The sequence below is a fragment of the Rhizopus microsporus genome, assembly GCF_002708625.1.
Source record: "Rhizopus microsporus ATCC 52813 unplaced genomic scaffold scaffold_25, whole genome shotgun sequence".
NCBI classification, from domain to species: domain Eukaryota; kingdom Fungi; phylum Mucoromycota; class Mucoromycetes; order Mucorales; family Rhizopodaceae; genus Rhizopus; species Rhizopus microsporus.
Genome location: NW_019671940.1, coordinates 177,842 through 191,780, shown reverse-complemented (window position 1 = coordinate 191,780; position 13,939 = coordinate 177,842). Strand labels below are relative to the sequence as shown.

The following is a 13,939-nucleotide window of genomic DNA, read 5'->3' as shown; positions in this document are numbered from 1 at the left end:
TACATGCTTAATGTAAGATTAGCCAATTTGATTTGGAAAGATCTCCATATTTCACCCAAGGAACTAAGACTAGACACTTTAAGATGTGGTCAATCCTTTCGATGGAAGAATGTAGAAGACAAATGGATATCGGTACTACAAGGAAATCTTATTGTACTAAAAGAAACTCGTGAGTTATTTTTTTCTTTTTATTCCGAAAAGTTCATATTGATAGTTTGGTCAATCATTAGCGTCTAGTGTATTCTATGGAACTGTGAATGGTTCAGACAAGATAGAACCATTACTAAGAGACTATTTCCAGCTTGACAAGGTATCCCTAGAATCATGCTACAGCCGTTGGTCTCAGCTGGATGCAAATTTTAAGCTCAAATCAGTGCACTTTCAAGGCATCCGTATCCTTCGTCAAGATCCGTGGGAGAATCTGATTTGCTTTATCTGCTCGAGTAACAACAATATCAGTCGGATCACACAAATGGTCAACAAATTGTGTGTTCATTATGGACAAAAAGTGGGGCAACTAGAAGGGGAAATGTATTATGATTTTCCTACACTGGATAGTTTAGCGCAGGATGGAGTCGAGACCAAATTGAGGGAATTAGGGTTTGGATATCGAGCCAAGTACATTGCAAACACAGCTAAAAAGATAAAAGAAGAACATGGCCAATTAGACTGGTTGTATTCGTTGAGAAAAGTCAGTTATCAGGAGGCCAAAGAAGAGTTGATGAGATTTCCTGGTGTTGGACCAAAAGTAGCTGATTGTGTGGTAATACCTTTAAAAAAAGAGAGATAAGAAAAAATAATAATAACTCATCCATGTAGTGTTTGATGTCATTGGATCATCCAGAATCAATACCAGTAGATACACATGTTTGGCAAATTGCCCAAAGATCTTATGGATTCAATAAGAAAGGAAAGTCACTGACGAGTAAATTGTATGTTGAAGTAGGAAATCATTTTAGATTACTATTTGGGGAATATAGTGGCTGGGCGCATTCTGTAAGGATGGAAAGAATATTAGAATAAGTAATTTTATTATGATTAACTTTGATAAAAAAAATTAGGTATTGTTTACAGCAGACTTGAAGTCATTTGAGCAAATATTAAAAAAGAGAAAATTAGAATAAATGCATATTATGAAGCTAGTTTTGATAATTTGGTTGTATAATGTTTAAAAAACTCTTTGACTATTAATAAAATGAGCACATGATTATTTAAACAGAATAGGTTAATTACCACTATCTGAACTACTTGTTCTTCTTTGAATGTCAGGTCGTTTTATTTTGCAAGTGTGAACGGTGGGTGGTTCAGAAGAAAATGATACTAGGCACGTCCTCTGTTTGGGTGGTTCTTGTTTAATAGGCTTAGATTCATACCAAGAGTTAAGCATAGGTAAAGTATCATAGAAAGATGTCCTTTGATCTGGCAACATTGTGTGTTTATAAAAATAAAAAGAAAGAGAGAAAAGGGGAAAGAAACCTTTTGTATATTTCTTGATTTGCGGAGAAAGAGACAGAAATAAAAAAGACCAATTGAAATAGAGTTACACAATAACACAGACAAGGAAATGCATACTTTGAATGAAAAGGGTTCCCCCCCCCCCTTGGGTTGATTATATACAAGATAAATTCCATTCTATAGCATTCTCTCTCTTTCATTCTCTCTCTTTTATTTTTTATAAAAAAATGAGTGGTAAGCAATAGAAATAACTTGTAAAAATCAGACTTTTTAATGTGTTTAAATAGAAGTAAATACTTGTCATAAAAATATAAATAAATCTCTCATCAAGGTTCATTATAGCAAAAGATTGTACGCAAACGACTGCAAGGTTACGTTGGTTTTGCCAATTTACCTAATCAGGTACATCGTAAGTCTGTTAAAACCGGTTTTGAATTTACTTGTATGGTTGTTGGTACGTATACACAATATTTATTATTATTATTATTATTAATTTGTGCGTAGGTGAATCTGGTCTTGGAAAATCAACCTTGATTAATACCTTGTTCAATACTCAAATCATTCCTCCCAGAGAGATTCATATCCCTCAAGAATTACCCAAGACAATTGACATTCGATCTCTGACATCTCATATAGAAGAGAATGGTGTCAGACTCAAGTTGACCGTCGTTGACACTCCTGGCTTTGGTGACTTTATCAATAATGAACAAAGGTAAGGCGAAATACAATGATGATGGTCTCATTGATTGTATTTTTTTTTCTAGTTGGAAACCTATTCTTGGTGACATCGAGGCTCGATATAATACCTATCTTGAACAAGAGACGCGTGTCCATCGTCATCGGTTGGAGGATAACCGTATCCATGCCTGTATCTACTTTATTGCTCCCACAGGTCATTCTTTAAAGCCAATTGATATCGAACTTATGCGTCGTCTTCACAAACGCGTAAATTTGATTCCAGTCATTGGCAAGGCTGATACCATGTCTAATGAAGAAATCATAAGCTTCAAACAACGTATTATGGCTGACATTGAACACCATGAAATCCAAATATACCAGGCTTCTACTTATGAGCATGATGATATAGAAACTGTTTCTGAGAATAGAGAAATTATGTCCAAGGTTCCCTTCGCCATCGTTGGCTCCAATCATGAATATACCACACAGAGTGGTCATCGTTTCCGTGGAAGGCTCTATCCTTGGGGTATCATCGAGGTTGATAATGAAGATCACTGCGACTTTGTTAAATTGCGTCAAATGCTTATTCGGTAAGTTGGATAGTTGCAAAAGAGAGAGAGATAGCTCATAAAGGGGAACCCATTTAGCTCCCATATGGAAGAACTAAGGGAGTATACCAATGATGTTCTTTACGAAAACTATCGTACTGAGAGATTATCAGCCATGGGTTTCCAACAGGATGCATCAGTATTCCAGGAAGTCAAGTAAGTAAAATAATAAAATAATAAAAAGAAAGGTTGAAAAGAATTCTTAAATCTACATATATATAGTCCTCAGCAAAGAATGGAAGAAAGACGTATTGCAAACGAGCAAAGATTAGCCAAGTTGCAATCAGAAATGAATGCCATATTACAAGCAAAGGCTCAAGATAAGGAAAGGAAGTTGAAACAGTCTGAACAGGAGGTAAAAGTCTATAATGATTTATGAATGAATTATAATAACGATGTTATGCATTAGCTCTATATTCGACACAGAGAGATGAAGGAAGCACTTGACAGGCAACTAACAGAACTAGAAGAAAAGAAGCGTAGATTAGACATCGAAAGAACAAAGAAGAAAGGATTTGCTTTTAAATAAATAAATTACCCTATAAGGATTTCATCCATCTATCCAATTTTGCCAAGGAGCGGTCTAAATGTCTAACCTGCGCTGCTAAATCATCGTATTGTATCTTGATCTCTTCCTCTATATCTTCTACTTTAGGTTTGGGATAGGTTGAAAATGCATTCTTGATGGACGTAAAGACGATTTCTATAGACTCTCTATCAACGGATAGATCATCTAGCATATCCTGAATGTACTGTAATTGTCTATATTTTTCCATGTCTGTCTTCTTTGATGTCATTAAAGAGAAAAGAAAAGAGCGGATAAAGAATAATACGCTTATATATCATTGTTTCTCTTTCCTAAATCAATTTATAATCCTTAAGTAAGCCGTGTAACACGCATCTGTCTTTATTTAGTCAACAGCCGTCAACTCCCTGCGGCGCTTCCGATGAACTACAACATTTTTCCCCCTTTCTTTCATGCTTATTTCGGATGAATACCGCCAAGAGCTACTAAACTATTTTCCATGTTTGCCAAAGAAGGGTTTGTGTCTTTTTCTATTTTATTTATGGCTATTTTATTAAACATAAAAGCAGATATTTATTATCAATTGCTAATACAAGCAACAGTCGTCAACTTAAGGAACGCCTTTCCTGAATTAATGACATATGTTGATTACAATAATGGCAGTGATGATGACAATGGGTATTATAAATGGAAACTGGCAAAGTCAGTCCTTAAAAGAGTAGACGATATCGAAAATGATTGGATATACTCTGTTATACCACAAACATCTATATATGGATTCTTAGAATGTCCAGTTCTTCAGAATTCTAAATGTGTAACACTGGACAATTGGGTGGATAAATCAAAATATATTCCAACCATCCCGCTGCCTCCTTTATTACCTTTTCGTGAAATAAGCCAAGAGACAAATGATAAAATACAGCTTGATTCAGCTGTCATGGATCGATTAACGTCTTTTATCGCCGTTTATGGTAAACACGTCATTTAAACTACTTTACATTTTTTTTTTGGTTCACTTTAAAAACAAAAAAAAATAGATAAAAATGAACAAACCACACTCAGTAAGCCAACATGTGCTAATACAAGCCTAACTCAGATAGATGTTCCTTCTCAGCCACAGGAATCCTCTTCTCAGGGCATTGATCTTTATGCAGCTTCATTTCTATCTCAGTCCTATATCAATGACTTTAAAGCTATTTATCAGCAAAAGACTTCAACCAAGAGCAAAGAGACATGCGAATTGAATCATTTCAGATTCAAGTTTTAATTTCAAGATTCTGTAATAAATTTAAAAAGCTTTGATGTGTCATGACTTGATCTAAATGATGTGAATAACACATAACACACATGTAGGTCCTTTTACCTTCACAGTCCCATATAATCTTTGACCACAGATCGTTCATCAACAACATATGTCTATCTCCCAATATGATCAGATGCCTTTTTGCTCTCGTCAGTGCAACGTTTATACGCGGCTCATTTTGCATAAACGCACTTTCAGTCGTACGCACTGTAGACAAGACAATAATTTCTTTTTCACCTCCTTGAAACGCATCTACCGTCGATATTTGAATATTCTTGTACGTACTGTTACCGCTGTTATGCGCAGCCAAGTGGTCTGATAATTTGTCAGCTTGCTCTTTATCTATACACATATATGAATGTCCCTTGTTCATTGTTGAACTATTGCCCTTCCACTACTTACATAAACTGACTACTCCAATTTCACTTGGTAAAACATTTAATTCAATCATACTCTGAAGTATCTTGGCTGTGACAGATACCTCGATATCGTTCCAAAAAGAATTGGTCCTGGCTGATTTCTGTTCTGTACCTCCAATGTCCACAAACAAAACTGTTGGTAATCCTTCAAGTAGAGGTTCACGATCCTGAGGAGTTACTCCATTGAGTAGCCTTCGATCATAAAAGAGCTTGTTACTAATAGCAGATATTTTTGGATGACACTACAAAGATGTTTATAAACAATTGGATGCTTTTGATGTATGCTTACTCTATACTGTGTTCTCAACATAATCGATTCATAACCCATCTAGAAAGATATATAAATGATCAATACACACATGCATATATATACATATATATTTGTATACCTCAATAAATCTATCAAATAGTGTCTTATCCAGCCCTTTTCCTATCTTTCCCTCTTCTGCAGGTGAAACAAGAGTGGGTGGTAACTAATCAATGCAGTAAATACTTGTTGCTTTCAGGTTTCTTAAACTTTGAAACTTACTTGTAAGGGATCACCAACCATCAAGAGACGATGACATGAAAATCGAGTCAGGGGAACCATCGTCAATGGTTCCATAAGCTGTGATGATTCGTCGATCAAAATAAAAGGAAAGCTAACCCCATTAAATATGTCAAACACGGATGACATAAAGGTGGTGCCAACAACAGGAGCGGTATGAATTTGCGAGATACCTTCTGACTTTCGAAAGCGCTGAATTGCAGTAGCAATGTTTTCCAAATCTTCTTCAGAATTTTGCCCATCGTCAAGCATTTGCTCAAGTTCTTTCAGCTCTAACCTCTCTCCTTGGTTAGCATCTTTTTGTTTTATTTCCTATGATGCATTACCTTCATTGCTTGATAGTCTTGCCTTTGCAGTGTAAGGCAGTATATTTTTAGCAATCTTTTTCATACTACCTATTCTTACAAAATGATCGTAGCCAAGCTTGAGTAATGTCTGTAGAATGCGATCCACAGCTACGTTTGTCATGGAAGACACCAAGATCTTGAACTGAACCTGGTCTTCTGGTTCTCGATGTCCATTGACTGTGTCCAGCAGCTCTTGAATAAATAGGATGATAACGGCTGCGAGAAAACTTTTGCCTGATCCGTACACACCATGGACAAGTACGACTGGATGCTGCGATTCTTCGTTCCAGCCAGGACATGTGATCACAGATGCAGCTACCTGGCGCAGTACGTTCTCTTGGTCCGCATTAAGCCGATAACGAGCTACAGTTTCTGCTAATCGAGCGTTCACGTCAATACAATCGTCTCGCCTGAGCTCGATTTGGGCTAATGTGGGCAGTGGCGCAGGCGGTAGCAAGTCCTTTTTCTTTCTACCTTGTCTATCACCTAAAATATAGGGTAGCAGCGGTAGGCTGTCTAATTTTTCTTCCAGTGTATCCAGCATCATAAACTCTGTACTAGCAGAAATGGATCGCAGTGCATATATATATCTAGCCTCACTCACGATTTTATTTGCTATGCGTGCATCTCTTGGAGAAACACAGTCCACCTTAACATATGGTTAGGAACGCATTCTCATTCCTTTTCATCATTACAATCTTACCTCTAGAGTACCATCCGAAAAGGGGCCATAGAATATACTGCGAGCAAGAAATGTTTGACTTGGGTCAAATGTAGACACCTTGGATATTATCCAAATATCATCCTTACTGTACTTTGAATGATGCTCTTTATTTCGAAGCACAAGTCGAAAGCGTGTACTATCTTGATATCGAGTGTCTCCTTTTATTTCACAATCTACATACATGCCGAGTCCCTTGGCTCGAATTGTTCTTTCCAATTCATTTCCTTGCTTTCCATTCGCGTATTTTTCATAGATGGAATAGAAATAAAGACCATAGTTTAATAGCAAGATCTAATCCCAGATATGAGCCATGCTGTGTAAACTTAATAGTACAACTTGCCTCTAAGTGCTCGTAAATGATTTTCTTGAACGTGTCTCTATATACATTGACATTGGGCTGCATTCGAAACATGAGTTGGTTTTGACGGGGTTATTGGTAGAGATAGACACTTACAAATTTCGTAGGCACTATTTTTGATCTTTTTGGATATTTTCTAGACTTTAATACAGCAAGAGCTTTTCGAGAACTCGGAAATTGTAATGTTGCAGTGGTATATCTGCAAATAAAATTAGATACCCCTGTTGCCCATATTAAACAAATACTCACACTCCCTCTACAAATGGCGTTTTGAAAGGCTTGTTTACAGTTGAGTTGGATGGTTCAGTAGGTGATTCGGTAGTTTCAGGTATATTAGAAGCTTTAGTAAATGATCCAATAAATTGATCGCTATATAAATAAAGATGAGCAGTGTAATTAATTTGAAGGATACAATATTACTTACGTTGATGTATTGCTTTTCTTGATGATATTATTTACAGTACTAGATGAGGGTCTTGATAGCCCAAATCGAGCTCTTTTCGGTTGTTGTTGTAAGTTATTTACAGTCGTGTTTTCGTTACTTGTAGATGTCGAAGGCTGGCCAAATGCAGCTTCAACTGTACTCACAGGTAATTCATCAATATCCATCGCATCCTCCAATTCCTCAGGATCAACGTTAACAAGTCTTTGCTTTCTCTTGAGTGGCGAGGTAAATGGTTTGATGGGGCTGTCACTGGATGGTATTGTTGTTGTCGCACTGCTCACCGACGCGGTCGTAGCCTGATCTGCCTCAGTTGCGGATAGTGTGTAACCTGATCCAGAGCTGGTGGTCGCTGTGTTTGGTATATTTCTCCGTGCCATGAGAATAGATTTGAGCGATGGTTTCTTAAAAGGTGTACTCACAGGTTGAGGCGCTGCTGCTACGGGAGTAGTACTGGGTGAATTAACTGGGTCATCGCATGCTTCAATGGTTACAATATGTCCATCAAACTCTATTTCATCGCCTACTGAAGGTATATTTCCTTTATAAAACTTGCGATCAATGTTGTAGCCTTTGTCATCTATCAGTACCAGCTAAGACAAAAAGTGTCAATCGGATAAAAGAAGAAGCAGTTTGTTTGTTTATTTTTTTACTTTTTTATTACTGCCATAATATTTCATTGTCCCGTCTTGCCATGTTTTGAACTTTTTAGCCTTTTGTGCCGTGAATAAGACAGTGAACTGAAGGACTACATTGTCTGCCATTATGTTTAGTAAGAACAAAAGAAGCTGAAAAAAAGAGAAAGGTAGATTTACTTACTGTGCATTTTACACATTTTTCACTCCGACCGACAATAAAAAAATCAAGTCACGAAGCATTAGAATCATGCTCAGGGGCGATACGAAGTTCGCGTTACTTGTATACACAACAATATAATGATACGAAAATAATGAATAACAAGTATGGGATTATTATTAATATCATGATAACAATGTTTCTTTCTATTTGGAAAGACAAGAGTAGACCTAGGTTTACTCTAGAAATTAACCGCATTGAATTCTCCAAAATAAAAATAAACACGGACTTTTTATATTCATTTTTTAAAGTGTAAGAGTATGTATGAGGGATAAAGTATATATTGTTATAAATTATGGCATTACAATAGTAAGCACTAGTCTAGTAATTCTATATAAATAAAAATTTTGCAGTTTAAAAACTCATGAGTGGTGTATGTTGAGTGCCTTTAGGGTATACAATAAGGGTTGCAACAAACAGTCCTACAGAGATACCTAATAACAACGTTTAAGATAAATTGTATATATATCATTCAGTGAACTCACCAATTGACGTTTCAATCATACTTAATGCAAAGCCCGCTCCTTGGTTTGCAAATTCTCCTTGTCCATTCTGTCCAAAAAATCCAAGAGCCGCTTTCAAACCTGTTTGTTTATCAAGATTAATACGCTGCCATGAAGACATTTCATTTCATTTACCTAAACTACCCGGAACCATGTAGAATATCTATAATCATATATTAGCCATATGTTTCTATAGAATCACCTAAACTACTTACACCCAAGATCACTGCATCCAAAGACATCTTTCCAGTCGTCTTGCTTAAAATATTTCCCAAAAGACCGACAACAAAGGCAGGAACAACTTGTAAGACCTGACTTGGCGCATTAGTATAACAGGCCAAGGCATAAGTTGTTACGAAACCAGCAGCTGCAACAAAAATCATAGTCGGCCATCTAGCCGGACGCGCACGAAGATAGACGCAGTAAGCAACGGCAAATAGTGGCACAGTTAGAAAATAAAACCATTTTGAAATGATGGTCCTGCACGTATTAGATCCAATCGCATCTCGACAAGCAGCAGCCCCACCTTGAGCAGAGACAGATTCTTGGTCAATGGTGCCAAATAATTCAGAGCCCATTTCGATACCATATCCCAACAAGAAGGAATAGACGATTGCATATACCATTCTGACAACCCCGCTTACAACCTGACGAGAAACTAGTTCGATAATAGATACTGCCATAGAGTAACCTGGTAATATGATAATAAATGAAGCAAAAGCAACCGGTGTGAAACAGAACCCATATCTCCAGACAGCTATTAAAAGAAAAAAGTAAGAGTCATGACTCAATTAGATCCAAACAGCCACTTACCTCTTGACACAAATCCAATAAATATACACACAGTAATTTCCCATATAGGCTGGAAACTTAAATAGCGACCAGTGAATAGCTCATAAAGAGCAAAAAAGACTTGTATATGTTAGTTTTGAAAATAGAAACATAAATGTATATATAACTTACTGGCTAAAGCAGCAGACAGACCACCTTCTTTGAATTGGCCACCATAAAACATGACACAGCCACAAAAGCTTGCAATAGCATAGACGATTGGGTTAAGCCAAATAGGATAAAAAGGCGGTTCATCAGCAACCTGGTCTATGAATTCCAAGGCCTCATCTACCGAGACTTCTCCATGTGACACTAGTTTCTCCAAGCGAAAGATTTCACCTAGTTTATGCATATCAAAATTTTGCGGGCATCGAATAAAATGTGTTTCTGTTGTATGCGTAGATTGATCAAAGAATGTCAAGAACATAACATTGGGTATATACACATATTCAGCATCTACACCAAGCGTACGAGATACTTGGCGCAAGATATATTCCAGTCTATGTGCTGGTGCACCATACAACATGAGTGCTTTGACTAGCTTTCGTAAAAACTCTTGCTTTTGTAAGATATTTGCAATTTCAAATGTGATACGGATGCGATCTTCGAGTGTTATAGGTTCAAATTGAGAAGCTGTTGTGAACATGCTATCAATCGATGACCTTCGTGACATGCTCACAGCACTTGTCATTTTTCGTTTTTGTAGGCTAGGAACAAGATGGTTGCTTGTTGTCAGCGTGGATAGCCAACTGGTGGGGCGATGCGTCAAGTTTGGCCTTGTATTGGTTGACGGAGTAAGTCCGTCGGAACTAAAGCTGGGCTGCAGGTTGTACATGGATCTTGGCTTCCGCATTTTGTTCTTTGGGCCCTTTTTTGACTAGGATAGAAATTCTTAGCATAAAGATATTGAATGAGTTCCTATTTACCTTTTTTCGTTTAACACTCTTTTGTTTCGTCAAAATGGCTTGTCTCCTTTGACTTTCTAATTTCATCAAACTAGCTAATACACTTCCGGTAGCGGCAGTCGGAGAGCTAGGTGATCTGCCGTCCTCAATGGATCCATCCCTTAAATAGATCGAGTCTTCGTCAATTGTATGCGTGTGATAATTGTGACTAGATGGTTCCACGTCATTTTCGATTCTCGTACTCAACATACGTTCAACAAGATGCCCGGCTTCCAAAATATGATCTCCAAATCGAACGTGTCGTTCTCTAGCCTCAGGTTGCTCTAATGCAGCTTCAACAAGAGTTCCGGCGGAATCACTCTTTTTACTTGCCGTCGTGCTCTTTTTCCCAGTGAGCTGTCTAGTACAGCTATGACGTCTGGGTAAATCCTGTTCAAGTATGTCTTCATACTCTGAGCTAGTCTCTGAATCAGAGGTTGTGCTGTTACTAGAGGCATTTTTACTGTCTGCTTCCATAATGGGTTCGTTGATGACTTCGGTTTGACGATTGTTTAAGTGGGCATCATTACTGCTACTTCCAGTGGTTGTAACTTGAAGTACAGGCAACAGTGGCCATGATCTTGAAGACTGCACTGAAGTTGATCGTGGTCGTTGCTGATTGTTGGTAGTGATATCGTCCAAGTTAGGGTTCTCCATTACATACAGAAAAGTGATCAAGAAGAAATAAAATACTTGCAGCTATTCGGGAATTAGATTGCCCTTGGGGAAAGCGAGAAAACATAGCGATTTCCTTATTTAGAAGGTTGTACAGTGCTTCCAGCAAGCAATGTCGCAGCCAGTCAAAAATGATGTCGTTGGTTGGTCAAGATCAATTCTAAAATTGACGTAGAGGAGATTGAGGATGTGGTAATAGGCTTTCCAAGCCACGCTTTATTTTCAGTAATATAACAATAAAAGTTTCTAATTCTATATCCCTATTCCTTTCTAATAGCAAATATATAGTTTTTTTTATGGGTGGGTGTTTTAAAAGAACTTTCTATACCATGGCCGAGACTTTACCATATCCTCAGTCTCCTCTACGTCGACTTTAGAATTGAGAGGCATACTTATCTCAATCATAGTTGACTCCGATTCGACTTCGGATGTGGTACTCTTTTTCATAAGGACTGATGGTGTGGTTTGTTGGGATATCGCTTTGGCAATGCTGGTACCTTCTAAATGCTGTTCTCTTGGCTTAAAGTAATATCTTTCAAACGTATCTGGCCTCTGGCTCCAGTTTGCATGATGTTTCAACTTTCTTATGTTAAGTCCTTCTAAAAAGGCTTTTGTACTGGTCGCAGAATGTGTTGAATGAGCTTTGAATTTTGTTGTATCTATACCTGACAAATGTAGTACTTTCTTGACCCAGTTAGCATTTGTCGAGCCGGAAGCTGGTGCTGGCACTTTCGACTCATGGTTGGTATATTTAAGAAATACTGTATGATCCTCGCTCGTTCCTATCCTACTCTCTCGTGTCTTGCTGCAGTAGCCCCATAATGTACACACAGGGTGCACTTCACTGTCTTCGATATATCCAAGTTTTGATATTTTTGCTGGTCTTTCCTTTGAAGCTCTTGCCAATAGAGTTACCCCTGTTGGTCTTGTAGCTGCGTCAATAAAGTGAAAGTCGATATACCGCCATTGTAATCACCCCAAATCCGATCTTGGTCGCCAGATAGTCCCCAAGCAAAGCAGAATGATGGTTTTCTTCTGCAATACGTCCAGCGATGAGTTTGTATTTACGGCCCAGTTTTCCTTTATGAAGGTGATTACCGACGACGGATCCCATACTTCTTGATACTTGTTGGGAATTTGTATCTTGATATTTCTGACAGACTTGAAGAACTCTTGAATGAAAATATCATTCGCCAGTCTACCTCATTCCGAATGAACAGCGTTGTATACTGACGCCAATCCCGATCGGATGGAACTCAAGTGAAACTTGGAGTACCTGGATTAAGAGGTCAAGTATTCCATAACTAGTCTTGTGTCCTCAGACAAAGGATTAGCTCCCTGCATCCTGCACCATCTTACCCAATTTCTCCATACATTCGTTGTATGCTCGAGTCAAAGTTTCCCTGTTCTTTTGTTGTAACATCTGCGTTACAGTTTCTGAGAGACCCTGTTTTTGATGGTAATACCTGATAACCTCCATGCGATCTGGGATATTGAAGTCGTGCTGTTACTCTCGTAAACTATTGGCTTACCCAATTGGAGAGGGAGAATCATTCGCCACCAAAAATGTGTTCTCCATAAAGGTATCACTAACACTGCTGATTCCACTCTGCCTTCTTTCAATTTTCTCAGCACTCTTGGTATGAGTTTCCAAGATGGGTTCAAATACAGCCTCGTCGACGGCTACCGTTGCTTGAACGCATTCACCTCTGTCGCTCCTGGATCCGGATGGCGGCTCTAATACGCTGGTAGAATGTCATATTTATCTTATAAATACTTAACATTGTCGTATGAAATTACTATAAATCTATACTCTAAGAATGAATGGTACAAAGATGTTGACAACAATACACGTTATTAACATATAACGCAACATGCCCAACTATTATTGAACATAATTAAATCGGTTCCTTAATAATTCTGTCTTCATATAAAATGACACTGTTTGTAATAATGAGCTCTCTCTCGTCTTAATATACAATAAAGAAGTTATATAGAGACTTATCGACACACATTTCCCTTATTACTTCTTTATATATTCGAGACATATCACAAAGGACATTGTTCTGATGTGCTGCGAATGCGTCTACCTTTATATTGGTCCATCGCCATCGAATCTGATTGAAGAAATTCTTCGAAATTTACTGCTCGTACACTGGAATGGATCGTCTGATGAGAAGGTCCGCAATGGTGTTCTGTTTCCCCGCTATATGTCGACAGATCAGCTTGATATGGAACACCTGCAGAATGCCTTGAATTTCTAATGTTAGTTGCTGAAGTATTTGTGATGCCGTTCCTCCGTATTTGTTGCCATATTTCAATGCCGTCTTGGTGTCGCTGTGCAATATTGTTGAACATAGGCTTTTTGGTGCGTGTAACTTCAGCGTAAAGAGAATCGTTCTCAGCTCCCGTACATTGATAGAATCGTCTTTTTCCGTTGCACTCCAAAATCCGTGTGCGCTTCAGAGCTCGAAGCTTATGCCCCAACCTGAGTCGGATGCGTCGACGTAAACGGTATATCTTGGGCTGTTTTCGTCTTGGGCTTGATCTGAACTTCCTCTGTAAATTAGTAACACGTTGTTCAAATCGAAAAAGTGAACCTTATCTTGGACGGAATAGCGCACATAATCGCGTTTTGTGCTTGCCTCTTTCATACGAATGCCTTCGCCGTTTGACTTTTCTGACAGTATTGGACAAACCGATGAAGATTCACTAGAGGGCATA

At 38.1% G+C, this 13,939-nt stretch overlaps 3 protein-coding genes across 3 annotated transcripts; 1 reads left to right on the top strand and 2 right to left on the bottom strand.

Moving 5' to 3' along the window:
* The first annotated feature begins 1,623 nt into the window (after positions 1 to 1,623).
* Positions 1,624 to 3,575, top strand: RHIMIDRAFT_231174 (Septin). The gene is made up of 7 exons (XM_023607687.1): positions 1,624 to 1,689; positions 1,796 to 1,909; positions 1,960 to 2,167; positions 2,220 to 2,723; positions 2,781 to 2,897; positions 2,964 to 3,096; positions 3,151 to 3,575. The coding sequence occupies exons 1-7, from the start codon at positions 1,683 to 1,685 to the stop codon at positions 3,268 to 3,270; spliced, it is 1,203 nt and encodes a 400-aa protein (XP_023462009.1). The 5' UTR covers positions 1,624 to 1,682; the 3' UTR covers positions 3,271 to 3,575.
* Positions 3,576 to 5,439: 1,864 nt separating this feature from the next.
* On the bottom strand, positions 5,440 to 6,898 carry RHIMIDRAFT_269728 (uncharacterized protein). Its single transcript, XM_023612146.1, has 3 exons — positions 6,587 to 6,898; positions 5,863 to 6,532; positions 5,440 to 5,808 (listed from the first exon to the last, which is right to left on the bottom strand). The coding sequence occupies exons 1-3, from the start codon at positions 6,788 to 6,790 to the stop codon at positions 5,501 to 5,503; spliced, it is 1,182 nt and encodes a 393-aa protein (XP_023462008.1). The 5' UTR covers positions 6,791 to 6,898; the 3' UTR covers positions 5,440 to 5,500.
* Positions 6,899 to 8,485: 1,587 nt separating this feature from the next.
* Positions 8,486 to 11,345, bottom strand: RHIMIDRAFT_269683 (DUF1212-domain-containing protein). The gene is made up of 7 exons (XM_023612145.1): positions 10,523 to 11,345; positions 9,729 to 10,473; positions 9,579 to 9,677; positions 8,981 to 9,522; positions 8,901 to 8,928; positions 8,748 to 8,846; positions 8,486 to 8,696 (listed from the first exon to the last, which is right to left on the bottom strand). Exons 1-7 carry the CDS (start codon positions 11,195 to 11,197, stop codon positions 8,617 to 8,619), a joined length of 2,268 nt encoding a protein of 755 aa, XP_023462007.1. The 5' UTR covers positions 11,198 to 11,345; the 3' UTR covers positions 8,486 to 8,616.
* Between the last annotated feature and the right edge of the window lie 2,594 nt (positions 11,346 to 13,939).

What these genes read in the sequence shown, in the direction of transcription:
- RHIMIDRAFT_269728 (XM_023612146.1), bottom strand. Translation starts at nt 6,790, where the DNA reads ATGTATGTAGATTGTGAAATAAAAGGAGACACTCGATATCAAGATAGT. An exon ending in TTTCGGATGGTACTCTAGAG is followed by an intron (nt 6,533 to 6,586) that starts GTAAGATTGTAA and finishes CCATATGTTAAG; the next exon opens with GTGGACTGTGTTTCTCCAAG. An exon ending in AAGACTATCAAGCAATGAAG is followed by an intron (nt 5,809 to 5,862) that starts GTAATGCATCAT and finishes GAGAGAGGTTAG; the next exon opens with AGCTGAAAGAACTTGAGCAA.
- RHIMIDRAFT_269683 (XM_023612145.1), bottom strand. Translation starts at nt 11,197, where the DNA reads ATGGAGAACCCTAACTTGGACGATATCACTACCAACAATCAGCAACGA. An exon ending in TCTGTCTGCTGCTTTAGCCA is followed by an intron (nt 9,678 to 9,728) that starts GTAAGTTATATA and finishes AACATATACAAG; the next exon opens with TCTTTTTTGCTCTTTATGAG. An exon ending in CATGGTTCCGGGTAGTTTAG is followed by an intron (nt 8,847 to 8,900) that starts GTAAATGAAATG and finishes ATAAACAAACAG; the next exon opens with GTTTGAAAGCGGCTCTTGGA.
- RHIMIDRAFT_231174 (XM_023607687.1), top strand. An exon ending in TTGCGTCAAATGCTTATTCG is followed by an intron (nt 2,724 to 2,780) that starts GTAAGTTGGATA and finishes GAACCCATTTAG; the next exon opens with CTCCCATATGGAAGAACTAA. An exon ending in TCAGTATTCCAGGAAGTCAA is followed by an intron (nt 2,898 to 2,963) that starts GTAAGTAAAATA and finishes ACATATATATAG; the next exon opens with TCCTCAGCAAAGAATGGAAG.